Raw genomic sequence first — 26,270 nt, 5'->3', positions numbered from 1 at the left:
GGTGGCAGCAGCATGTCACCTGAGTGTCACCTCTTCCCACCTTGACAGAGTCCCACATTTCAGTGCTGTGAGATGTTCTCCAGGTCCCTGGGAATAGCAGGGGAGGTGCTGCAGGCTCTCTTAGGTGGAAGGTATCTGCTGCTGTGTTGCAGTAATGGGCACGTACTTTATCAAGCCCTTCAGTGGCAATGCTGAGGGAGGGGCTGCTTTCACACTGGGGCTGACAATCTGAGCACAAAGAAGTGAGATCTAATGTGTACATTTGCAATTCTTCCTGACATCTCTGTTTAATCAGAGCTGTGTACCCTGCAGGCTTTCACTGCAGCTCCTGCCTTTTGTTTGAAGGAAAATTTTTTGGCTTAGCGTAAATATCACTTAGCCTTTCTGTGACTATAGCCAAGACGTCCTCCTTTAGTGCGAATGGGGAGTACCAGCAGCAGGAGCATCAACAGTGTCTACACAGCGTTCTGCTCTTGGGATGCTTCTGTGGCAATGAGGGCAACATGGGGTGGTGTTATCCAGAGTGCTCTACCCAAACCTGAAGGTGCGAGGGTAGCGTATAGCACCAGAGCATCTACAGCACAGCCAGGTACAGCTGACTGGTAGCTAAACACATCCAGACCACCAACCAGCACGTTAAAACTGTTTTGAGTCAAGGTCCCCAGGCTGCGTTTCTTTGGACATCTGCATATGTGTGCTTGGAGAGAAGCTTCGTATTCACGGGTGAAGGATGCTTTAGGAGCTTCAAGAGGAACAGAAGCTGGCAGTTCTGGGATTTTAAAAAGGGCCGCTCTGGTTCTGCTGTTGGACCTTGTGAAACTGCTGCTTTTCCTGTGATCTCGGAGGGAGGGGGGAAAGAGGGAGTTGGTTCGGGTAGACGGGTGAAGGCTTCCATGCTAGGTGAGCTGTAAGTGTAGTTCTGCCACTGCTACCTTGCTTTATCACTTCAGGAGCGTAGCTGCATATCACTCCCGTGTTGTTTGTAGTGCTGGGCATGCCACACTCCCCTGGTGCAGACCAGTGTCCTGGCTGGTAAGCATGGGACTTTCTGTCTGCACAGGTGGCTTTCCCTGGGTAGCCCTTGTGCCGCCCTGTGGGACCTGCAGCCTCTTCCTCTTCAGCTCCAGCCCCGCAGTTGCCTGCCTACAGCTCCTGCATGCTCTGCTCGCTGCAGTGGGGTCAGGGCGGGGGAAAATCCGTGCGCTTTGAGTCACACACTGCCATTGGAGGGGGGCACGTGCTTTCTGAAGGGCTTTGGAGACCCTCACCCACCTCTAGGATGGGGAAACACACATTTTGTGCATCTTCCACTCAGGCCTGTTAAGAGAGTACCTCCCTACTGCATCCACTGGCGCAGTGGGTTTGGCAGCTGGAGTTGTCATTTTTCCTAGCTTAGATGTATTTAACAATTGGCTGCAGCAGTGGCTGTTTAATTCCCTTGCTAACATTTCCAGGGTAGCTATTTAATTTATATATTTTTTTTTTTAAACCCTCTTGCTTCTGAAAAATCCTGTAATCAAATCCAAGCTCTGTCAATCTAATTAGTTTTGAAGTGCAGCATCTCCATAACTTAGAGACCTAAATAAGCAGCTTAGTATTAAAACCTAGCTTCTCTCCCAATACATAATACTGTTCTGTATTCCCCAACAGAAGTTCCTACAGTTCCTACTGAACAACAGCCCACTGTGATTGCTCTCCCTCTTTCCCTCTCTTAACGTCCCTCCTCTCTTCCCCACCCTCTGCCCTTACCATGTCCATGGGGAACTGGAATGACCAGATGCAACCCTCCACTCTGCTTCAAACAGTCTTTCATGATGCTGCTTGCTTAAAAGATGCTGATGCTGCTTTGAACACCGGCACGGAGAGGTTTGGGGATGGCATGTAGCCCTTCCTGGTGCCGTGCAGGAGCAGAGCTGGGCAGAGGGGCTGTACTTGCAGGTGTGGTGACATGTTTGGGCCCTGTGTGTGCTGCTGCAAGGGGATCACCGGGATTTATGGAGGAGCCAAGCCCTGCAGCCAGCGGAGCGTGGCCTGATGTGGAGCAGGAAAGGGCAGCTGCTGAGCAATGCCTCTTTGCCGAGGTCCTGCGCTGTTGTCTCCTTCCTGGGGTGCTGGGAGGAGATGAATTAGCTCTCTTGGTGCAGCATCCCTCCTGGTCCCCAGCAGCATGTTGTCCCTCTGAGCTTTCTGCTGCCTGCAGTAAAGGTGAGGTGTCCAGTAGATTTATGTCAGAAAGGCACTGTTGGCGCAAACTACAAACACTGGTGGAGCTATGGCCATAGAGAATCGAGGCTTTTCAGCCCTTTTGTGTAAGTAGAAGATTTTTTTTTTTTAAAAGAGGGCTTGGCCACAACTATTGAGCACTTTTTATTAGGAAAAGATACGTGGCATGTAGTTCAGGCTCTGCTTGTGTTCCACTGGAAGCACAGATTCAGAACCACTGTGTCTGCCCACTGCTATGGCAGTCAAGCAGGAATAACCCATCCTGCTTTCCTGAAGGACTTTGGTGTCTCTGCAGTGCCCTAGCCATTTTTGTTCTTGTTTGATATTTTTGCAGTAAAAATGATGGTGCAAACACCAGTTCACCAAAGAAGTGCCATGGGTGTTCTCCTAGGCCGGCCTTAGCAGCTCACTACTAAGAGCAGCCAGAGCCCTAGAAAGCTGCAGCTGCTCAGGACAGGTGAGACGGGTGTTTCTCAGCTTCCCAGACTGTTCTGTTCTTAGATTTCAATTATGCTTTTTTTAAAATTGTTTCAATTTCTGTACCAGTTACATTGTGTTTTCCAGTGCAAAACAATCGCAACAGCCTTTCCGTGCTGCTGTGCATGTTGCTTATGAAGACCCTGTCCTTGCCACGCATTGGAGCCATGTCCCACAAGAGCCGAGGACACGCAGGATTTGAGTAAGAGAAGCAGTCCGTCCCGCCACCGTGAGAAAAGGTTGCTATTTTCTTCTTCTTTGTTAAACTTCCCCCTGTTTTCGTGACTGACTGGTTTCCCTGGGACTAGCACGTGGTTTGGTTCAGCAGCACAGCAGTGGGGAGATCTTTATCCACCATGATCTCGCTCGGCTCCAAGAGCCCAAGGTAAAAGCCCGTGTAGCTGCGAGGCAAGCTCCCAGCAAAGCAAGCCTGGCTCCAGCAGGAGCTGGAGGATTTGGGCATTTGTGCTCCGTCAGGAGGTTTCTGCCCACGAGAGCGTGCCCGGGGGATCGCCGCTGAGCCGGCCGGCCTTGGGGAAGCCAGGCAGCGGCTGGCTCCCACTCTGTAATTGGGGAAGTAACCAGCTGCCTTTGATGTCTGAGCCGGGCTGAGAAAACCTGACGGCAGACTTCAAAGTCTGTTGCACCAGCTCCCCTGATTATCTGTAGGCTTCTGGCACATCCCCCAAGACTGCCAGATTATCCCGGCTAATGCTGTGCTCTTCTCCGCATCCCCCCACCCTGCCTGGCGCCAGCCCCTTGCTTTCGAGGCTGCATCCCCCATCCCTCCCTGTCCTTCTGCCCCTCCCCGGTCACTGTTGGTATGTGGCAATGGCATTTCTGGGTGGGGGCTGTGGCTCCTGAGATCTGTGGAGCAAAGGCAGAGGAAGCATTTTTGGAGAGCTTGCCTATAGCCGGCACCCCTGGGCAGTGTTCCCTCTCCCAGTTTGGTCTCCAGAGCAGCCCAAAACGCAGGGAGCTGCGGGCGGCTGCCCTTCGCAAGGCACCGAGGTGTTTGCAGCCAAGCAGGCGCCACGTGCCTTTCCCCTCCAAAAAGGCTCTGGGGAGCAAGGCTCCCGTCCACGCTGCTCCAGGACGGGTGGCACAAACTGAGGGGTGAGGAGGGGCTGGGAGGAGAGGGCTGCGTTGGCTTTGCCCCCTTCAGCCTCTCCTCTGGGACCTTGCTGCTCCAACTAGTCTCTAGCTCCTTTGCCACCTGCGCTTCGGTGCTCGGGGAGCCCCAGGGTGCTCGTCTGTGAGTGGAGATGCAGAGGGCAGGTCATTACTCAGGGCTGGCTCAGATGGGGTGAGGGGTGATGGTAGAGCCACGGGGCTAAGCAGAGGCCCCAGAGCTTGTGGGTCTTCCAGAGCCGTTTGTTTTCACCTGGGATGTTGCATAGCAATGCTAAAAGCTCATGGGGGAACCCTTCTTTTTAATAGCTAGGGTCTTTTTCTCCCAGAGCAAGCAACGTTGGCAGTGGCTGAAAACCCTTCCTGTGCAAAGCCAGATTTGCCCAAGACATGGTTTGAGGTCTGGTTTCCTTTGGAAGGTGGGGTTCGTTGCCACTTTTCAGAAGGTGGGGTAGGCTGAGCCCCCTGCTGCGGTGGGTAGAAGCCAGCAGCAATTGCCATGGCTGCAGGCAGAGGAAAGGACAGCCGCCTGTCCTGGTTTCAGCTGCCCTAAGCCCAGGCACCCAAATGGGGTGAGGGAGCTCGTGGGGAACCATATAGCCAGACGGGGGATCTGAGCTGCAGCCTGTCCTCTATACTTGCCTAATTGCTTTTGGGTCTCAGCACTCTGTTCCCCCTGAAAACCAACACTGACCATGGGGCCACCTCCTTCATCCTCAACAGCTTCCTCCACAGCGTTTCTACCCTGCCGCAGGAGTGATCTTGCCTGATTCCCATTCCACCCCATGCTCCTTGCAGTGTGCAAGGGGAGTGTCTGGTCAGCACTTGCCTGTCTGGGAGGTTTCCAAGTCACCATGGATGTTGCAGATCGCTGCTGTGCTCTTTTAGGTAAAATCTAACTTCACCCTGGCTGCATTTGGCTTGGTAAAACTTTTCATGCTGCATTTTTGGTGCTCCTTTTCTGGAAAGCTTTGGCCCAAAGTGGCTAGCAGCATCCAAAAAGGGTGCCTGCAAAGACATCCAGGGAGGCAGGAGCAAGGAGAATGGGTATGGAGGTGTGCAATTAAAGATGGTCATCACCTGCCTGAAAGCCAAAGCCAGTGCTGTGGGTGACCTGACCTCTAGCCTTGTGCTCTGGAGCGGTACTCTGCTGGGGTGCACTGAGGTGACCCTGCTGCGCAGGTGCTGGCAGTAGTGAGGCTGTGCCAAGGGCTAGAGATCAATAGCATTTAATGCCTGTGGTCCTGGTACAGCACTTCAGCTCACCAAGTCAGGTGCACGTGTACTGCCTGGCTTAGAGGAGGCAAGTCCTCTGCTCCTTACAGGTATGGACAGGGACCCTTTGTGCTATCCAAGAAGTGTATTTCCCCCTCACTTCCCATCTGGTGCCATCTCCAGGAAAGAAGGCTAAGGTGATCTTTCTCCCCATGGATTTGGCTTCCCTGGTGTGATTGCTAATGGTAACGCTGTCTTTGTAAAGGATTCTCTGATACTCTTCCTCTACCCTGCCTTGCGTGGTTAATAGCCCTGCCTTATGTCTTGTTGCACTTATTTCCCAGGGAAGGAAAGAGTAAGTTTAAGACTGCGCAGTCCCAGGGAGAAGGAGCTGATGGTTTTGTCCACAGAACATCGTTATTGCTAGTGATGGGGCTGGGCCAGGCAATCCTATTCTCCCCGGCTCCTCTGTTGCAAATGTGAACAGCGACTCATGCATCATTAGAGTTGCAAGCTTGGAGTTAAACTGTACCCATGTGTGTGTTTATCTGCACACTGACTGTCGGAAGCTTACGGAGTTTGAACTCCAAGTCTCCTTTCCATTTGCTCTGTCACTGTAGCAGAGATGCTTTTCCCTCCTCCGAAGTGGTAAGCAGGTCAGCTTACTGTCAGCAGGATCATCCCTGGGGCACTGCTGGCAGTGGGTTGCTCTTGGAAAGCAATCCTCTTCATCCCTTTCCTTCCTTGCAGCCGGGAACAGAAGCCGACCACACAGTTATTATGGCTGTGTGCTTGGCTGTGTCCTGCTGCCATAGGATGCAGGCTCTTCCCACCAACGGCTCTGCTGGGGCACTCCACCACTTGCAAGCCTCTGCTGTATCTGCTCACCTCCTTTGAGGAGCCAGCGCATGGGTTTCAGCCCTGCGCTGCCCCCTCTTCGCTCAAAACAGGTGCTGCTCCGCTGCTCCATTTCATTGCAGCAAGGTGGGGGGTGGCAGGGGACAGGTGAGATCCTGCAGGGACCTCCCTGCCTGCTGCAACAGCCCATCTCCCTGGGTTGGATTTGGCTTTCTGGAGAGCTGCGCGGTGCTGTGGGAGCTGCGCGGTGCCGTGGGAGCCGCACGCACAGCGTGGTGAGGAGCTGGGTAATGGAGGCACGAGCTTTGCAATGAGGAGCCTCTGCCTCTACCTCCCGGCCCCTCAGGCTTTCATGTGAATCAGTTTATTAAATGGGGAGAGGAGGGACCTCATGTTTGCTTTGGTTTGTTACATGAATCTCATTCCCTCTAGGAGTCCTATGGGATTAAGCAAAAGGACTTGTTTTACAGTTGGTTTTTCCTTGTGAATCCCTGAGCTAATTTAGTTATTCAGTCGATGCCCCAGCAGCATGGCAGGAGCAGCGTGACTCGGGGGTAAATGCCTTGTGCTGCCATCCTTTCTGGGAAAAAAAAAAATATAATCAACCAACTAAAAAAAACCCCCACAATCTAAACAACCCCCCAGAAAATCCCAAATAAATCCTTTTAAAGAGTGTCCCTGGTTTAAGCCCCTTGCTAATGTTTGGCTGCATGCCTGAGAGGCTGGGTTTTTCCTGCCTGGGATGTGCCCATCAGTCTCCCACCGTGCCCCTGGCACCTGCTGGGCAGGAGCAGCAACATACCCCAGGCCCTGCGGTGCCGACGGCGCGATGCCACGTGGCAGCCGATGCCCCCCCAGCACTTGTCTCGGGCTGTGCCAGCAGCCTCCTGGCCTCAGCCCCCCCAGAGCAGCTCCCCAGGGTCCCACCACCCCTGCGAGCGGTGCGGATCTGGGATCCCCTGCACCCAGGTGCCAGCCCATGGGATGTGCTTACAGGAGAGCGTTCCTGGACCATTTCTGGCTGTGTGGTGATCCTTTGAGAACCGATACGCTGGCTGGGCTGGGCTGGTTGTCACAAAAGAGCCTCCTGACCATGTTGCCAATGGGCTGGTTGGGGGGGATGTACTGTGGGAGAGACAACTCACTTGGGGTGCCCCACTGCACCCCAAGGCAGAGCTTAGTCTGCTGTCCTTGGGGAGCATTGTGCCATCCCAACCTGTACCCGAGGCATCACGCTGCTGTCTGCAGCTATGGAAAACAAATAGCTGGAGGGGGCTTCAGCCCTGGAAATCTGCCTCCATCCCCCCCCGGGGTCTGGCTCCTTGCCCCCTGCTAACAGCCATTCCGTGCACCCGAGTGGGAGTCGCGAGGTGGAGGATTAGCCTGTGAGCTGCAGTCGGACAGCACAACTACAGCTGGCAGTGCCGGGCACCTGGCAGGCACACAGCGGCAGCAGGGGCCTTGGTCATCACCGTTGCCCAGGTGGTGTGGGGCCAGGGTGACGGCTGTCACCTCCCAGAGGCGTGCTGCTTTGCTGTCGCACCCCGCTCTCCAGCCTCTCCCCATCATTTCTAAGCAGCGGAAACCACCAGCACCAGGCAGCTTCCTCCCAGCCGCTTTCAAAAACAGCCGTCACCATCGCCCACGAGAGCTTTCCACCACTTCTCTGGAAGAGGACGCAAGTGGAGCTGTTCGCCATGGGCCTGGTGCGCTGCCTGGCGGGTGCCTTCCTCTTCTTCCTCCTCCTGGGTGAGTGCCCTGCCTGGTCGTGGGGGCTTATCTGGGGCAGGTGAGGGGGGAAATAAGGCACCCCCTTGGTGCGGACTGGACCTTTGCAGGCAGGTGGCTCAGCAGGGTGCCTGGCGTAGCCCCTGTCGCCAGTGCTGCTCTGGCTTGGTGGCCCTGGGAATAAGTGCAGCAGCATGTTCTCCTTTCAGCACCGTGGTTTCACTTGAAAGCATTTGCCCAGATGGACCCTGGCAGGGCTTCAGTGAGGGGACATGCACACCCCTGCTGCATGGCTGCTGGGGGTGCAGAGAGGGTTACCTCCTCCCCCGTTCCCTTGAGAGGGGGTTTCTGAGGGTTTCTTAGGCTGCGCTGCCACCAGCTCTTTTCCCTGGCCTGGTCTTCATGGTTGATTCTTGACCCAGTGCTGATGTCCTCTGGGCGTTTTGCTCAGTGTGCATGCTGGGCACCAGAACAGAGTGTCACCACTGCGAGCTCTGCGTGAGGGGAGGGTGCACAGGTGGCCATCACCTCCCCAAACCCTCTGCAGGCAGAAACAGAGGGAGTCCTTGATGCCTCCTGGTGCCTCCTGCCTTCAGAGGAGCTCTTGCTGGCATCCTTCTCCCACACTCTCCCTGGTTTCTGTCCATGGAGCACCTCTGCAGCACCCAGCCTGCCGGTTCCCTCCACGGTCCCTTGTCCCTTTGCTTCTGCACTGCACCTCCTTCTCTGGTAGTGGTCAGCTCTGGCACCTGCTCTCCCCATCCAGCTTGTGCAGGACCTCAGTGCTTGGCCCTCTTAATTTTAGCACACCACAAGCTTCCTCCAGTGATCTCAGCCTGCTTGCTGCTGCCTCTGAACAGCTGGCTGAGAGATATTTCCAGCTATGAACAGGCTTGACAGCCCTGTGGCTATGATGTTCTGGTCTCTGTCGTGTGACCCCTAGTGTTCTAGGAGACAAGAAAGTTTGCAGATCTGTTGTTACAGGACTTCTTCTTACGATTGCAAGGGGTGTGAAGTCCCTCGGACTTTGTGCTTCAAAAAAATGAGACTGCCCAGCAATTCTTTTCAGTATTATGTTGCAGTCCTGTGCACACCCAGACCCGCTGCCACGTTGGGTGTGCAGCCCTTGGGTACCATATACCCCTGCAAACGCCACGCGTGCTGTTTGCCGGCAGGTCGGAGCGCTGGCCAGCGGGTGGTGGCTGTTCAGAAGGGACCTCTCTACCGCGTGAGGGGGTCCCACGTCACGCTGTGGTGCAAGGTGAGCGGCTACCAGGGCCCGACAGAGCAGAACTTCCAGTGGTCCATCTACCTGCCCTCGGCCCCTGAGCGGGAGGTGCAGATCGTCAGCACCATCGACCCCTCCTTCCCCTACGCCATTTACACCCAGCGTGTGCACAGCCGGGGGATCTACGTGGAGCGGGTGCAGGGGGACGCCGTCCTGCTGCACATCACCGAGCTGCAGGACCGGGATGCCGGGGAGTACGAGTGCCACACGCCCAACACCGACGAGAGGTACTTTGGGAGTTACAGCGCCAAAACGAACCTCTCAGGTGGGTTCTGAAGGAAAGCCCCGCTCCCCGCCGGGCAAGACACAAGCAGGTTTCCACTGCCCCTGCCTTTGCGCTGGGGAGAAGTGCATGTCTCTGGGTCTCTGGCAGAGGGGCAGCTGAGGAAGGGAGTGATCAGTGGGACCACTGAGCACAAATTATCCCTCTCTCCCCACTGTGGGGTTGCTATCCTCCCCCTGGGTGGCCAAGGTAGGGGGATGCCCAAATGTCCCCTTGCAGGTTGCTCTGGCGGTTGCCTCCCAGCCAGGGCAAGGGAAGGGAGAGGAAGCCCCTGCTGTCCCACGGCCCGACTGTAACTTCAGCTCCTGATGCAGCCACAGCATTTCACAGCTAAGCGCTTAGGTGGGCAGGAGTTCTGGGGCTCTGTGCATTAGCTCTTCGTGTCCTCTCAGGTCAGGATGTGGGGCTTGATGCGAGCGGGATACCCACAGACAGAGGGAGGTAGCAGCTCCTGCTGAGCACTGGGAGAGGGAAGGCAATGGGATGGAGAGGCAAAGGGAAAGGCCCTCCTGTGAGCCCACCGAGTCTACATGCTGGTATGGTACTTCCACTTGGATTTCACCCATTTCCTCCTTTATCTCAGCATTGTACCAGCCTGCACTTGGGAGCATGAGGCGCTGGACATGCACTTCCTCGGGGCTGCCTAATTAATACTGCCCGTAGTTTGGCTGAACAGGGTACTGCAGAGGGATTCACTGCACTTTCTCCCCTGCTGAGGTTTTAACCACTGCTTCACACCTTGACGGAGGCTGATGGAAGCCTTGTCTATCAGCAACAAAAGCAATTTCTCCTATGCTGTCAGATCCCTTAGGGCCTGGCCACAGTTTTGCAGTGGCCAGCAGGCTGCCCATCGAGGCCAAGAGACTTTTTTTTCCTGTGACCAGCTGTTCTCTGTGTTTCTCCCCCATGCTCAGTGATTGCAGACACCCTCACAGCTTCCATGGTGGCCCAGGTCCTCACCCGCTCTGAAGGGGATGTGGTGGAACTCACCTGTGAGGTGTCCAAGTCCACTGCCCAGCACACGCATCTCTCTGTTGGCTGGTACCATCTTCAGGGAGCAGGAGAGCACCATGCCGAGGAGGTCCTCACGCTCTCCAAGGACTTCGTCTTGAGGCCAGGGTCCTCTTACACGCGCAGGTTTCTGGCAGGGGATGTGCAGCTGAACAAGGCTGGGAACACCACGTACAAGCTTTTCATCGGTGGAGTGGAGCCATCCGACCAGGGACAGCTGTACTGCGAGGCAGCCGAGTGGATTGAGGATCCTGATGGAACGTGGGAGGTCATCTCCCGCAAGCAAACAGGGAGGACGTTGCTGGTGGTCATAAGCCAGGGTAAGGTCCTTGCAAACTCACATGTTGGCTCCAGCTCCTTTGTGCATTCAAAGCTTTATAGCAGCAGCCTTCAGTGGCCTTCACCTGCATCTGCTGCAGCCCAGGGACCCACTGGTGGGTTCAGCTACCTCCAACTGGGCACTGAGGGCCGTGGCAGCTCCTGGTTCAGGACCTGTGGTGCTTCTCACTTTTGAGGTTCACACAGCTGAACCTCTAGTGCCAGTGGCGATCGTGCAACCTTGTGTGCCCACGCGAGGTGTTAGCGTAGAGAGCAGTGTGTGCCCACAGCAGCCTGGCTCCTTGGCAGCGTTAAACTCCAGTGCACAGAAAACTGTGTTGTTAGACTGCCTCGAGGGTCTCGTGGCCTCAAAAACTGAAGTACACAACAGTCAGCTGCCCATCGTGGTGCCACCGGGATGTGCTGCATGTGCTGAGCAGCTCTAGTGTCTGCTGGAGGTGGCTTATCTGTCCATGCTCTCACCAGTCTGATGGTTTCCAGAGCATCGTATTGGGTATTTAGAAGGAGGAGACAGACCTACTGCTATGTACGAGATGGATTAAAATAGGAAAGTTTGAAAACCAGCCCCTTGCCAGAGTTGCCTACTCCCCTCCTCTCTGCCCAGCAGCTTCCCATGGCTCCTGGATCTGCAAGCTCTGCATCACCTCGCCCAGGAGCGGTGGGAAGACTCCACTGTCCCCAGTACCCTGGGAATCTTGTAGAACTGTGTATTTGCTGCCACTCCTCCGAGTACCCTGTCTGCCATCTCTCTTGCCACAAGCCCCTTCCTGGCTGCGGTCCCTTGGCCTGCTCTTCCCTCGGCTGTGTGTGGGTAGCCATGCCCAAGGGAATGGAAAATCTCTCTTTCCCACCAGTAACTTTTACCTCAAAACAGCCAAGACAAGGCTGCATCTAGCTGATGCCTTCTAATATATGCAGTAGTGTGCAGTAAAATGGGAGCAAGTCTGTCACTGACAGCCCGTCTGGGGAGGTGGTGTATCCTGTCCGCACACCTGAGCGTGGATGGAGGAGGCTGCAGAGCTGGGGTGGTGAGGGGAACTGGTGTCTCACGGGGGAGGGTGCTGAGTCAGAGCAGAAAACCAAAGAAACAGATGGGTAAGGACCAAGCTCCCCATGTGTGGCTCAGAGGGGCAAGATATCAGGGGGAGATAGTGGGAAGTGTGGTCTCCCACTGTCACAGTCTGGTTCCTGAAATTTGGCAGACTGGCAAAGCTTTGTTCCTCTTACTACGCACCGTTTGCAGCAATGGCTCTCCATGTCTACTGCTGCCTGGTGAGCAACGGCAGTAGGCACGCTTCCCTGCATCTGCTTGTTTAAGAGGATTCATCATGACCTGTCACTTTGGGTACCGGTGCCACAGGATCATTTAGAAATAAAGAAACCTTGTCAGTTTATTTATTTATTTAAAAATACTTGTTTAGTATTTGCCCTGTGGTAGCTGTTAAGGGTAGAAAGTGGGTGATGGTGGTAAGAGGATAATACAGTGGTTGTATTAGAGCTGCTGGTACTGCCAGGGGGAAACAGCAGCGGGTGTACAAACCCTCCATCACATCTGCAGGGCTGGGGTCTCCTTCCAGTCCCCTGTGGGAGAGCCTGGGCTGCAGGGCTGAGCACCCCATCACACTGGGAGCCAGCGACCACTCTGACCATGGCTAACTGCTCCATCAGTTTCTATAAACTCTCCAGCAAGTATTTGGGAATGCCAAACGTATCTGCAGTGGTTGGGATTCCTGTTTGCAAACTGTTTATGAACCTGTGTTTAAATTCACACGGTACTCTGCTTTCGATGAATTATTCAAGCCCTTCCAGTGGCAGTCTGGGAGCTGCTCTGTTTTACCTCCAAACTATAGCACACAGCCTTGCCTCTGTTGTTGGACATGGGGGGCACCGCGGCGACCCAAGGAGATGGAGTGGGGTGAGCCAGGGTCCCTGTCCAGGGAGTTGGGGCTCAGCCCTGCCTCCTGTTTTTTGGCCATGCCGCTGTCGTGTGGGGTCATGGCTCAGCGTTTTGGGGCAGCCTGCAGCCAGTCTCCAGCCAGGCTGATGCCAAAACCCAGGGGTATTAGCAGCAGAGGCTTTGAATGCCCTGCAAGGAGGGTAAATGATACCATAGCACCCAGAGACAGGGTCCTTACCTCAGGTGTGGCTGACCGCCCAAGAGGGTCTGCCACGGGGAAGATGGCTTCGTGCTTGGTGGCAGGCAGCTACCCTCTTTGCTCAGCAACTGCTGCTGGTTGGTACAAGGGGCAGGATAGGGACTAGGAGATGATCTCCACCTCCTCTAGCTCCCCTCTGACCTCCCCGTGCTGTGACAAGTCTTGAAATGTCTGCTTTCTGTAGGAACTAGCCCAACTTGGAGAGCATCTCTTGCCCAACATCCCGCAGCAGGCAGTGAGGGCTGCAGCGTGTGGGACCAGCAGCATCAGATTCAGGCAAGCCGCTTGCACGCCAGCCCTCCACGCACTTTCTCCCACCGCAGACAGCAGAGCTAAAAACACCACCCAGTGATAAAGCCTCTTTGTGCCTCTTTCTGCCTTAAGGGATATTTGTTATACGAAGCAGAACAGCTCCAGGAGGCAAGACAGAGCAGCCCCCTGCAAAAGCCGTGCCTCTGGGCCAGGGCAGCCCTCGGTTCGGATGTCTGAGCCGAGGGGGGGGGCTGTGGCCCGTGGCCATCCCGGCGAGTGCTCTGCCTTGGGGGGGTAGCCACCCCGAAGTGCGGAGTGCAGCTCCTCACAGCTCTGCTGCTTCCTCCATCTGCGACTGCTGGTTACTGCCTGGAGCTGACAACCATGTCCCATGAGCAAAATTTTTCATCCAGATCACTTTTCCAGTGAAAGAAAAAGTTTCAGCAGCGGATTCCCTCCCGTTTCCCTCCACACAGCCATCAGTGCTGCCGGGCGGGAGGGAAGCGTGGGCAGGGCCACCCAACACCCTCTTTGCTTTTCATTACCCGCAGGCAGAGACCTCTCCGTGGGCATCGCTGCTGCTGAAAGCTCCCTTTCTGAAGGTGACACCTTGCAGCTACATTGCATGGTGGGAGCCCAGAAGAGCAGCAGCAGGCACTTCCAAGTGCTTTGGCTCCTCAACGGCATGGAAGTGGTCAGGGTTGACCCCCATGGGGTATTGTTTTGGGAGGAAGAATACGAGGAGAGAGCCAAGCTGGGGCAGCTGCGAGCATTCAAGGAAAGCAACGCTGTTTACATCCTCACCATCTACGAGGTCAGGCTGAAGGACAACGGTACATACCGCTGCTCTGTTTCAGAGGTGAAGACTGGAGACTTTTACAGCATCCAGACCAACCAGTCATCAGGCATCCAAGTTGATGTGAAGCCAATAGGTTAGTAAATCCTAATGGCTGCTCTTCTGGGTAAAGCCTGTGGTGAACCTGGCTGGGGAACGCTGCAAGTCCAGCCTCACCTTGTTTGCAGCCAGAGCACAAATGTGCCGTAGATTTTGGTACGTAATCTTGAGAAAAGCACTCGCTCTGACAAATATTAGTGTGACAGATGCAGCAACTGTCAACACAGTGTAAAACTTTAGCTCAGTCTCTTTGCAATGATTTTGGGGCAAATAGGTAGAGTTCTGGGGAGGTGGGGTACTCCAGTGTCTTTGGTACAGTAAATTGTGAGCAACGCTTGTTGCTGTTCCTGAGGATCACAGCATGTCCCAGCAGAACTGGTACTTCTGGACAGGGGGTGAGCACTGCCATTTCTATCAGGGTGCTCTCCATGTTTTGGAGGGATGATTTGTGAGAAACCACTCTAACAAAGATGTGTAGGAGACCCTTGGTTTCCTTGTGGTAGCTTGATAATGCCTATTCTGATGCAGCAGGAGCTGTCTGTTGGGGCTCTATTTCTTAAGTATTTCTTTATATAACCATGTCCCAGGAAAGACATTAAAGAAGACAAAAAAAAACCAACCAAAAACCACCAAACCACAAAGCCCTCTCCAAAGTTATAAGAAAAGGTTGGTTGAAAATTTCAGACCATTCCTTTCCTTTTCCGGTGTCAAGGCTTTTATCTAGTCTCTCTCTTTAATGCCGTAAATCTCTGGGTTTCTCTGAGGAGCACAACAATGTCCCCTCCCACGCAGTAACTGTTGTTTGCAGAGAGCCAGATGCGCCTGTCCGTGTCCACCAGCACACCACAGGTCATGGCAGGAGATGCCTTGATCCTCCTTTGTGAGGTGCAAGGAGCGTCCAGCCCTGTGTCTGTGCAGTGGTGGCACCTGCCACCGAAGCACCCGGGTCCCCAGGTGCTGGTGGCCACCATGGAGCAGGACGGCACCCTGATCCTGGGCAGCACCTACCGGGACGGCAGGACTCGGGGGAGGCTCCGGCTGGAGAAGGCAAGCTCCGGTGTTTTCACCCTGGTGATCCCCAACACGTTGGACGAGGGTGACGGTGGGCGGTATGGGTGCAAAGCGACGGAGTGGTCCCGAGGCCGGAGCTGGACAGAGGAGGGGGAGACAGCAGTGACAGTCAGCTCCATGGGTGAGTTGGGCCACCTGTTTGTGGGCTTTGAAGCTGGGCATGCTGGAGGCAAGGCTGGAGAAGCAGGAGGATACATGGGTAGGACAGAGCCCTGCTGTGCCCTGAGCTCTGCTGCTGCTGCAGGGTGACCTGGGGCTGATGGCTTGACCCTGGAGCGCTTCAGTTTCCCGATTTCTAGCAGGGTGCTTGGTCCTCTGTGAGATATCTGGGGGGAGACAAGTGGAACACAACGGCTAAAATGCCCAGAGACCTGAAAGTCAGTGGCTTGCTCAGCAGGTCCTTCTGACCTTCTCCTTAACTTGAAATACAAAATACCTGTTCTCACAGCATACTTACAGTAATTAAGCTCAACAAAGGCACTTGCTGAGTCCTGCGGTGACCTTTGTCAGCGATGCACCACTGGTGCTGGCACCTGATTGCTCCTTCTGCCTGAGAACAGCCCACCTCCCCACCGTGGCATGCCCCCCTCTTTCCTCCTTTGATTGCTGGAAGGGGTGTGTTTACGGAGAGGCAGCTTTTGGCTGTGACTTAAGGTGTTTTGTCTTTCTTGTTGCTGGGCTGTGTGCCTTAGACCACTGGTTGGACCACAGGAGCTGTTTGGCTTTTGCGGAGGGTGGAAAGAAGCAGCAAACAGGGCAGCAGCAGAGGATCCCTGGCTGCCTGCCGGGGGGGGACACACACTGGGGACCTTGGAAGAGAGGGGACTCAGGGTTGCCTGGGGGGCTGGGAGAGCAGGGGTGGCAAGGGAGGAGAGGGCCAGGGACCTCGTGGGGCTGGAAGAGCGCAGTGTGACTCGGGGGAGAGCGGCAGGGCTGCTGGCTGCCGCGGAGCTGCAGTGGCTGGGGCAGGGGGGACGATGCTGTGCGGGAAGGGTGGCAGTGAGGTGGCATGGGGCAGGACCTCTCTCCCGGTGCCAAGGGCTCTCTCCTCCTGGGCAGGTCTCGGTCTGCATGCCACGCTGAGAAGCCGAAATGCCATTGTCAGATATGGGCAGAATTTGGAACTTGTCTGCCAAGTGAGCGCCAGCTACACCCTCGAGGATGTGCCGATGTCCGTGGGGTGGTTTTTCCAGCCCAGCCTACCCAGTTACCACCACTACGAGCTGGTCCGGGTCTTTCCCAACGGCACCATGGCCTGGGGAGCAGCACAGCTGAGCTTCCAGGGAAAAGCCCAGCTGATGAAGGCTGCCACATCCTTCAGCCTGTGCGTGCGTGATGCCATGGCTGCCAATGAGGGGACGTACCAGTGTGAAGTGGAGGTCTGGAGAAGGAACACCCTACCGCTGGGGCAGCCAGCAGCCACCACCAGGTCCAATGCTGTGGGAATAAAGGTGGTGCTGCCAGGTAAGCAGCTCCATGGGTGCTTCTTCAGCAAAGGTCTCCTTCTGCAGCTTTAAATTCATCAAATGTGACCAGGAGCAACCAAGACCACTGATGGTTGGGGTGTCTCCCAGCGGGGTCACCTCCTAGGGCTGCACAAGAGGGTGCTGCCTGTCCTGTTTCTTCCTTAGCATCCACAGTTCCAGATAACACTCCTGGAGGCAAATTTGGTCTTGGGGAGTGGCAACATCTGTTTGTTTGCAGATTACGCCAAGCATATAGGAATCAGCCTTGCCACTAGGATTTTAAGCCTTGTTTCTTGGAAGAAGTAGTCTTCCCTGCAAGGAGTCCAGTTGAAGGCTGGGGGTGCGAGGTGCCCCCCATGGTGTGGGCTTCTGGGGGGTTGGAGGGTGGTGGAGAGAGGTCAGCCTCTGAAACTGGTGCTGGGATAAGTCTGTGTCCCTCTGAGCTTCCCGCGGTGTATTCAAGGTGTGCTGAGGCAGCACCGGGGAGCTCTGCTGGGCTGGGAGCCAGCACTGAGCTGCGAGGTGCTGGGGCGCTGGGTGGAGGTACCCCCCCTCCCAGGCACGGGGGGGCTGCACAGCCAGCAGCCCAGCACAGGGTTCCCTTTTATGGCCACCTCTGCAGGCAGGGTCCATGCTGCCACCGTGCCTGCCAGCATCGTGCAGGGAGTCTCATCCTCTTATGGAAGAGAGATAATTGCAAATACACTGCAGCCCCCCGCCAGCCCGCCCCGCGCCTGCTCCCTGCCACCCCTGGCAGCAGCTCGCTGTTGGCTTGCTCCTGGCTGAGACTGCTGGAGGAGCTCAAGTGGTTGTCCTGGCCAAAACCTCGGAGCCTGTCAAGGCAGTCGTGAGAATACAGGCATGTCCTCCCCCTCCCCGCCCCCCCCTTTGTGTCTGTTCTGCCAGCAAAGGAGAGTTCTTGTTCTTTTTCTCATGCGTTAAGTGCTCCTTCCTCTAACGCTTGTATTTTTGGGATCACAACCCATTGAACTGAAATTATGCATTTTCTGTGGGTTTTAACACATGGGTTTGCTGTAGTGTAAGCTGATAGAATTCCTTCCCTGTTGGGGCCCATTTTCATGGTCTCTTCCACCTCCTGCGCTGCTGCTCTCCTTGCCCCTGCGGAGCTGGGTGCGGGGCCACCCAGTGTTACCCCTGAGCTGCAGTCAGCAGGGCAGGGGGGCTGCTGCAGGGTGGTACTGAGACGAGGGGTGACAACAGACAGCGTCTGGTAGTGTATGCTGGTAGTGTAAATGGCATAAAGATGACCAGATGTAATTGTAGAGCGTCTACGTAGAGGAGATGGTAGCAGTGGAGCAGTGAGATGCTATGATTTGGCCCCAAATATATTGCAGCTGTTAGTGGGTACTGTGATGCTGTGAAGATGGTGGGAACTGGGAAGGGGCAATGCACAGTGGGAGGTGGCTGCTGGCCCTAGCACCATCTCTTTCAAAGGTAGCATGAGCCAGCAAAGGATATTTGGGAAGGTAAAGTAAGTCTAGGAAAGAAGCCGGCTCTAGCAGCAATGGCGAAGCTGCAGAAAATGAAGCTGCAAATCATGAAAATCCCCAGCCTATTTCTTCAAATATAAAATTGTGTAGCTGGAGCTACATGCAGAGATACTGGGGTTCTTGACTTTTGCTTTGGCACCTTGTTTACCACTTGATGCGAGTTGGTGCTTTAGGAGCTTCAGTGCCACCGTGGATCTGGCCTGCAGCTTCAGACCAGAGCAACATGCGTGAAAGGTCTTAACCGGAGGGGAAAGAGGACAGGTCTTTTCTATTTCTGACTTCTGAGGTAGTTCAGCATCTGGCTTTTGGTGGGGTACCGTAATTAGTGCCCTGATGTTGCCCAGCTCTATCAGCGATGCTCCTGAGCATCAGCATCACCATTGGGAGCATCAGCCTGTCAGTGCAGCCACCTGTGGTGGGTTCCCCCTGCTCTGGAGCGAGCTGGCAGGGGCTTTGCACCGGCCACCCCTCTCGCATGGGCTGCTGCAGCCACCATGCCCTCCTGCATGCTCTGCTGCTCCTGGGCCGGGCAGAAAGCAAGGTGTCAGCCAGCAGGGTTCACAGCGAGAGGCTCAGCTCGGTTAATTAAATTGAAAATGAAAGGGAAAACAGCACCGTGGCCTTCTGTGCCAAAGGAACAGGCAGGCAGGTGCTCTGGCCTTTTCAGTAATTGATCTTTAGCAGAGGAGACCTAGAGCTGAAACAAAGGGGCTTTGCTGCAAGCGCTGTGCTTCCTCTTGAGGTGATCTCCAAGACCGTAACAGCATTTTTTCTCATCAAAATCCAGCGCTCGCAGCAGCGGCTCCCGGGGCTCCTCTCTGAGCTCTAGCAGCTTTTGCTTCTCTGGAGTGTTTTCTGCCCTGGTGGGGCATAGCCTGGGGATACCACCCCCACCCCCCAGCCCTGGACAGGTTGCTGTTGCCTGTGCTGGCAGCACCTCTGGGTTTGGGGCAAGGTCCTGGGCTTTACCCACCTGCCCCTGACTGCAGCAGCACTGCCAGGAGGAGCTCGCTTGGAAGGAGGCGGCGTTTTTGGTCCAGCATGGCCCCATAGCTGGCTTTCCTGAAGCTTCTTTTTGCCTGGGGGAGGTGGCAGGGCTGCTCGCAAGCATGCTCTTGCTGGCAGCTGCAGCTGGGGAAGGCACATCCATGTGTCTGTCATGAGAAGGCCGTCCCTGATGTCCACCACCTCCCCTTGCCCTGCCTGCTGCTCTCCTGTAGCCTTTGAAACAGAAGCGAAGTCTCCAGTAGAAATACCTGGGAGTATTTTTGCTTTCTCTTTGGCAGAGTTCACTTGTGGGTCCCTGAATAAAGCTCCTGGACTCGAGCAGGCTGGCTGAGTGATACTCCTCTGCACTCAGCCATTGAAGTCAAGAACCAAGTGTCTTATTTTTCCCAGTGTGATCAGTTCCCCTGTCACAGAAGTACAGGGTGGCTGAGGTTGGCAGGGACTTCTGAAGGTCAGCTGGTCCGACTCCCTGCTCAAGCAGGGCCACCTAGAGCAGGTTGCCCAGGACCATCTCCAGATGGCTTTTCAATATCTCCAGTGTCCCCCTCTGAAGATTTGTCCTTCCTTGGCTCTGGGCTGGGTATGCTTCCAAGTGCTGAATCTGGAAGTCATCAACTTGCATCTGGTTCCTAAGTGCGCTCAAGTCTGCTTGATCTCTGCATGTGTGGCTCTGATGAATTTGCAGAGTTTCTTAACTAGGGTGATTGCTTTCCTGTCTCTTCTGCTTCTTGCCCATACCTGTTTCTTCAGAGCAGAGCGAACGTGCACTGTGAAATGCAGGACAGCACTTTGTTGATCCCTTGGGAGCAGCCACCTCCCAGACCTCCCGGTGAATGCTGCTGCTGAAATCCTCACCGCTGAGGTGAGGCAGTGAGGAGACACCAGGGCTGGTGCAAGGCCTGCTGTGGAGGAAACTCTTGACCTTTTGGTGAAAATGTGTCTGTCTGCAGTATGGAGAGAAGCAGGAGGAAAAGCAATAGGGTGCAAGGAGAAAAGAGCAGCATAAGTGAGCACGAGCATGGAGATTTTGTTGGGAAATTTGGGATGGAGACAGAGGCAATGCACAGGGGTGTCAAGAGCCATCAGCTGGGATATTTTGCATCAATTGGTCTCAAGAGAGACAGTGGTGGCCTCTGAAGTGGACTGCTTGAGTTTCAAGAAGAAATGCTTGCAGGAAAGGGAAATGTGTGGGCTTTCTCCTGCAGTATCCCTCTTCCCCGCAGCCCCTGAGGCACAAACCGCAGCACTCTGCCGGTCCACGGGTCCTCTCCATAACCTGCCCCTGTCACATCCCCTGGGGGGGTGCGGTGGAGGAGAGCACCCTGCTGACCCTGCAGCCACAGGCAGGGAGCTGAGATCTTCTGTGGAGGCATCTCAGCCCGTTCCCGAGCCAGCACCAGGGCTGAGCTTAGGGGAACTGGGTTGCCCCGAGCCTCAGCAGCACAGGGCATCCCACCACTCAGCTTGCGTGCGAGGAAAGGCTGAGAGTGGAAACTCAGCCTGCGGTCCTTTAAAACCCTGACGGCATCTCCTGCTGAGTAATTTCTGCCCACCCACGGGTAGATATCTGTTCGTGCTCCTTCCCCTGGCTGCTGGCCCCATCTGACGGAGGTGGTGTCTCAGCGTGGAGGGGAGGGCTGAGGGAAAGTGCGGGCTGGAGGCCCTTCAGAGAGACTGGTTTGCAGCCTTTCCGCTGCTAAAGGAGAAGGAGAGGTGCCAGCAACAGGTGATGTGGGGCAGGAAGGGGGGGTCCCTCAAACCAGGAGCAGCACAGGTGGATTAGGAGTGACCAGGTACCCTGCCGGGGAGCAGAGCTGCAGGCAACACCGCAGCTTGCCTCTCCCACGCTGCGCAGCGCTACATGGAACAATTGCTGGGTATAATCACAGCAGGTGCTCAGGACAGTGTTACGTGGTTTCGGGTTGATTAACCACAGCAAACACTCGAGAGGGTGTCTTACTGAAACCCACGCAGGCTCCGTAGTTCCTCTGAGATAAGGCACTTGTTCACAGTCTCCAAAGCTGTGGGCAAGTGGTGTTGCTAATGTGTGAGCCTGCCGAGAGAAGCAGTGGTAGACAGACACGTTTGCTTCAGACAGATGCTTTGCCTCCAAACTCCGACACAGCAGCTGCCTCCATCCCCCCCCCGTTCCTGCCCTGTGGTCCCCCAGGTGCCTCCTTTGCTACTCCCCAGCCCAGCAGCACCCAGTGACTCCCTGCCACAGTTCAAATGTGTAGATTTGCTCTTTCGTTCCTTCCCCCACCCCCTGCTCCAGCATCCCCTAATGGCTCTCTGTCCTCTGAGCACCCTCTTCCTCCCTTCTCTTTCAGCTGGTGTCTCAGACCAGCCTTATTCCTGTCCTTGCCAGCATCCCTGTACTGGCAGCTGCAGCCGGCGTGATTATGTTATTTCTCCATTTTAGAAAGCAAGCTTCGGGTAGCCACAAAAGAGAGCTCTCTGGAGGTCGTCGGCGGTGCTGACACAGCCATTGAGTGCAGGATTGTATCTGCCCGGAATAATTCTCAGTTCACCATTACCTGGTACCTCCTACCTCCTTCTCTGGCAAATGCAAGCCCCCTGCAAATCGTAAGGGCCAACTACAGCAGCATGCTGGAATACGGGGCTGAGTACAGCTCTCCTCCACAAAAGTCCAGGTTCCTGAGCCAGAGGGTGTCCAGGAACATTTTCTGGCTGCAGATACTCTCTGCAAAACCCAGGGACCAGGGCAGGTACTACTGTGTGGTAGAGGAATGGCTCTGGCTGGTGGACGGCTGGTACAAACTTGGAGAGGCAGCATCGGGAGGGACCACGCTGGAGTTCAAGCTCCCAGGTGAGCAGGTTGTTATCTCTTGTACAGATGCTGCTGGAGAAGGTTCGATCTGTTTATGACAGGGCCCCTGCCGGGCCTCTCCTAAGCTGGCAGGGCTTAGGAGAAGCAGTGTCTTCTGTGCTGGATCTGAGACTCAGGGATGAAGGAGGCGTCAGTGCCTCTCAAAGGGAAATAGGGAAACTAGGAGGATTTACCACATCCTCCCAAACCAACCAAGCTGTTTGCTTCATAACAGAGTGAATCATGGCATTTTCTTTTCCCTCCAACACATGGTGTTCTTGGTTGGTTGTACAGTGCTGTGAACAGGGAAGAAGCCCTTTCCTGGTGCTCCTGAGCATCCTTAAAGAAGACACTCAGTTTTCCTTACCCTGTGGCACATTGCTGCTAAGAACAAAGCTGCAGGCTCAGCTGCTCCCACCTTGGGCACTGCACTGCTGGGGGTGGGCATCCCTGGCTCAGTTCTTCCCTCTCTCGGCCTCACCTGGTTTATGGATTGCAGCCCTAAACAAAGTGGATCAGAGAATTCCAGCTTCCTGAATAGCTTTTGGTCCAAAGGATGCCTTATCGCTTAACTTGGATGAGGTGGGAAGTATTACAGCAGAGGGCTGTGGACAGGGGGCAGAGATAGAACTGCAGAGTCATTTACATTGGAAAAGACCTTTAAGATCATGTCCAACCGTTAACCCAGGACTGCCAAGTTACACCACTAAACCATGTCCCTAAGCGCTGCATCTACATGGTTTTTGAACACCTCCAGGATAGTGATTCCACCACCTCCCTGGGCAGCCTGTTCCAACACTTGGCCACCGTGAAGAAATTTTTCCTAATACCCAATCTAAACCTCCCCTGGCGGAACTTGAGGCCATTTCATCTTGTCCTGTCACTTGTTACCTGGGAGAAGAGACCAACCCCACCTGCCTACAGCCTCCTGTCAGGCAGTTGTAGAGAGTAATAAGGTCCCCCTCGAGTCTCCTCTTCTCCAGGCTGAACAACCCCCATGATGATCAGAGTAGGGGGAAAAGAACCCCTGGGAGAATGAGTCACAGGAGCAAGGTGTGGGGGGGTGGTGTGTCTTGCAAAAGGCCATACCAATCCCCCCCACTTCACTCCAGGCTTCTACCAGCCTGCAGGCACAGGCAGGAGCATTTCTATGGCAGTGCAACACCGTAACATCTCTTTCCGCTTGCACCCTGCCTCAGAGCGTGAACTGCAGCTGGAGAAAACCAACCGCAGCATCTCAGCCAGGGAGGGCGAGGAGGTGACACTGCCCTGCCTGCTGCAGGGTGCCCGCCAGCCCACCACCACCCACCTCGCAGCCACCTGGTTTCGGAGTGAGGAGAACGGCTCCATCAGGTCCCTCCTCACCCTCCACTGCAACGGTGCCATCGAGTACCCCCGCGAGAGCCTGGCGGGGAGGCTGCACCTCCGCCGCCCCACTGCCACCGACTTCAGCCTGACACTGCACAGCGTGGAGGAGGGCGATGCTGGGGTGTATCACTGCCGGGTGCAGGAGTGGCAGCAGCAGAGCAAGGGGAAGGACTGGGCTCTGCGAGCCTTGGCGTGCTCAGGGTACATCCAGCTGACTACCATCCCACCAGGTAATGCTGCTGGGTGTGAGGGGCTGCTCACCCCACACCGGTTCCCCCTTAGGTGTGCTGGGATGTGGCGGGGGGGGGGGGGGCAATAATGGCAGCTCTCTGCTGGTGATGCTGGCTGCAATGGCAAGGATGCAGCGGGGCTGGCAGGACTTGCTGAGGGATTGCAGAGGGGCTCAGTGCTGGGGGCGTCACCAGGGTTGTGTTGGGAGGCACGGGAGACCTTTGACGGACTTGTGCTGTGGGCCTGGTGGGGGGAGACAATGAGAGCCTGGTCCCGTTGATCTGCCAGGGCTGAAACCCAGGTGCTTGGCATTGTGAACATTGGAGGCGGTGGTCAGGTGAGGTACCAAGAGCTCTGACTGTGGAGCCATGTAGTCCAGAGGGTATCGAGTGCGCTTGTGTCTCCGGTGCTTTGTAGCTTGTGGCTCTCTGCGGGACCGTGGGTGCAAACACCTGCTTTCAGTCGTGCCATTGGGGCCTGAACGCTAACTATTTTAGGGAAAAAATTCTTGGTGTGATTTTGCTGGCAAGTCCATCTCCAGTGAGGTCGCTAAAAACAGCCTCCATCCTCTTGGGGTGCAGGCCAGGTACAAAAATAGAGCTGGATTCTGCATACAGAATTTTAAATAAATAAAAGCAAAGGTTTCCAGTCAGGTGCACACAGTGTTTCTAGGGAGGTAATAGGCAGGAAAAAAGTACTCTTTTGTTGCCTCTTTGGGGAAATAGGCTTGGATGACCCATGCGGAGGAAAAAAATATGAACCGTGAAATCAATTGTGTTGCAGCCAGCTGAGGGGCTCCTGCAGTTGTTCTTGTGCCTTCAGCCCTGGAGATGCCATGCCCGAAGCCAGCCTGGGTGCCTGCACTCTGTTATAACTTCTGCAGCAATTCCCAGTGCTGACCAGCATGGAAGAGCTCAGGGGACCTTGTGAGCCCTCCCTTGTGCTTGCTGCTGGCACAGGCAGGCACAGAGCCTGCTCGCATGACTCTGCACCTACAGCAGAACTAATCTGGATTTAATTGCACGGGGAGGGACTGACAGCGCTTCATCCCCTTGCTGTTATGTTCCTGCTGTTGTCCATCACGGCTCCCTGTAGCACCGAGATTTCTCCTTCATCAGCTCCCTCTGTCTCTTGTTAACCGTTACTGGTGGAGTAACCGTTGCTAAAATTGTTCAGTAACTGCAGGAAAATTCTCTCCAATTTTTGTATAAGTGTTTTTGCCAAGTGGTTTTCATGGTTTTCACAAAATCCAAGAGATTAGCTGGGTGTTTTTTCTTTCTCTCTCTCTCTCTCTTTTTTTTTTTTTTTTTTTGTATGTATATGTGCATACATGTTTCTCCACTGATGCAGGTATCTCAAAATGCCCCTCTGGCTCATGGATTTGAATGTTCTGGAGTTTTCCGAGGGGTCATGACACAACCATGTGCAAGTATTCCCACATAACCAGGAGTCATTTCAGCTCTAATCCCTGATGCTGCCCTTTAAGGATGCCTCCCTGATACTATAGAAACATTCATGCAGTGGAGACTTCTCCGTTTTCCTATAGGGGAGTAAATGCTGCTTCCATCTGTATGGATGGGGCACAGAGCTTCAGAGGTAAAAGCCAGTTTCACAGCCAGGGGTAGCCTCCAGGTTAGTTCATCCCTAGGGTCACACCTAGCCCACCAGGCTGTGCGCGTCCCCCGTGGACAGCTTCAAATCAGCAGCCCTGCAATGCTCAGCACAGTTCTGCAGAGCAAAACATCTGCAAAGCATCTGCACCTGGGTCTTGGATAAACAGGAGAATTGAAGAACAACGCTTAGAGATGGATACAACAGACCCAAAGGAGTTGGCTTAACCCTTCATGGTAGGCCAGGCGCACCTGAGGTCAGTCTGTGGTGTGGAAGCTATGTGTCAGTTTTTGATGTCTAGGCTTAATGGGTAGCAGTAAGGAGCCCTGGACAAAAATGGAAATGCTGCAGATGAGCTTTTCAGCTGGAACAGGACTGATCAAACGTGGGGGGTTTGGAGTACCCAGAAGGTCCACCAGAAGTACAGGCATCCTCCACCTCAACTGGGGAGCCGTTCCACAGGAGCTGCCAGGGATAGGGATGGGGCTCACAGCTGCCTGCAGCTCAGCGTGGCTGAAACAGGAGAGCAGAGGGGCAGAAGCAAGGAGGGGCAGGTGGCTGGGGGAGACAGGGACCTCCTTGATCTGTTTTCCTTTACTTTCCTCTTGCTCCTCCGTGTTCAGTGGCACAGCCTCTGGCAGCCCTCTCCCTCACCCCACCACCACTGGTGTCGGGCAGGGACACGGCGGGTGGAAGGGTGTTGGCTTTGCCTTACTGAGCCCAGCCTGGACTGGGTTAGCTGGAAAACCGTCCTCTTTCTGTCGGGATGTTTCAGCTGAATGAGCTGGGGCTCTATCTGACCTCCCAAAACTAGAAATTGAGGCAAATTACCTGATTTGTCTCCCTCTTCTCCTCAGGTAGCCTGTATGAATTCTTAAAAATTAGTTAGTAGTGTTGAAGATTAAGGGAAAAGAGATCAGAAGATAACCTATAGAAACAGTAAGAGAGAGAAAATCAAACCAGCTTGGGGCCTCACGTTTTTCCTTTCTTTTTTCCTCCAGGGTCAACTGTTTTGTCTAGGATCTGCTCATCCCCATCACTGCTGAACTTCATCCTCTACTTTCCGCTGGTTCTGTTCCTTCTCCTGGTCCTTGCTATCTTCTGCTGGTACTTAAAATTTGGAAAAAGCAAGAAGGCTAACTTCACAGGTGACCAGCTGATGGAACTGCAAGGGTCTGGAAGGGTCCAGAAGACTTAGCTGGTCTGTAATGGCAGCTGTAACTTGCAGGAGTGGAGCTGGACAGCTGAGGAGGACTGAGTACGTTCAGAGGGGCTTTTATTGTTTTGTAGTAGCTCTTGCAATGAATCCTTGAAATTG

At 54.8% G+C, this 26,270-nt stretch overlaps 1 protein-coding gene across 2 annotated transcripts; it reads left to right on the top strand.

Annotated features, from left to right (window-relative positions):
- Positions 1–2,794: 2,794 nt before the first annotated feature.
- Positions 2,795–26,270, top strand: CD101 (CD101 molecule). Of its 2 annotated transcripts, XM_037378440.1 has the most exons (9): positions 2,795–7,653; positions 8,808–9,185; positions 10,118–10,534; positions 13,513–13,893; positions 14,665–15,048; positions 15,987–16,391; positions 21,335–21,742; positions 22,942–23,340; positions 25,954–26,270. In XM_037378440.1, the coding sequence occupies exons 1-9, from the start codon at positions 7,602–7,604 to the stop codon at positions 26,148–26,150; spliced, it is 3,021 nt and encodes a 1,006-aa protein (XP_037234337.1). In that variant the 5' UTR covers positions 2,795–7,601; the 3' UTR covers positions 26,151–26,270. The 2 variants fall into 2 exon arrangements, with proteins under 2 accessions (XP_037234337.1, XP_037234336.1); XM_037378439.1 differs by having other exon boundaries at positions 2,795–9,185.

The sequence above is a fragment of the Falco rusticolus genome, chromosome 2 (assembly GCF_015220075.1).
Source record: "Falco rusticolus isolate bFalRus1 chromosome 2, bFalRus1.pri, whole genome shotgun sequence".
Lineage (NCBI taxonomy): Eukaryota > Metazoa > Chordata > Aves > Falconiformes > Falconidae > Falco > Falco rusticolus.
The sequence above is the reverse complement of the archived record's forward strand: the minus strand, read 5'-3'. Positions and strand labels throughout refer to the sequence as shown.

What these genes read in the sequence shown, in the direction of transcription:
- CD101 (XM_037378439.1), top strand. Translation starts at nt 8,675, where the DNA reads ATGAGACTGCCCAGCAATTCTTTTCAGTATTATGTTGCAGTCCTGTGC. An exon ending in AGTTGATGTGAAGCCAATAG is followed by an intron (nt 13,894 to 14,664) that starts GTTAGTAAATCC and finishes TGTTGTTTGCAG; the next exon opens with AGAGCCAGATGCGCCTGTCC. An exon ending in AGTGACAGTCAGCTCCATGG is followed by an intron (nt 15,049 to 15,986) that starts GTGAGTTGGGCC and finishes CCTCCTGGGCAG; the next exon opens with GTCTCGGTCTGCATGCCACG.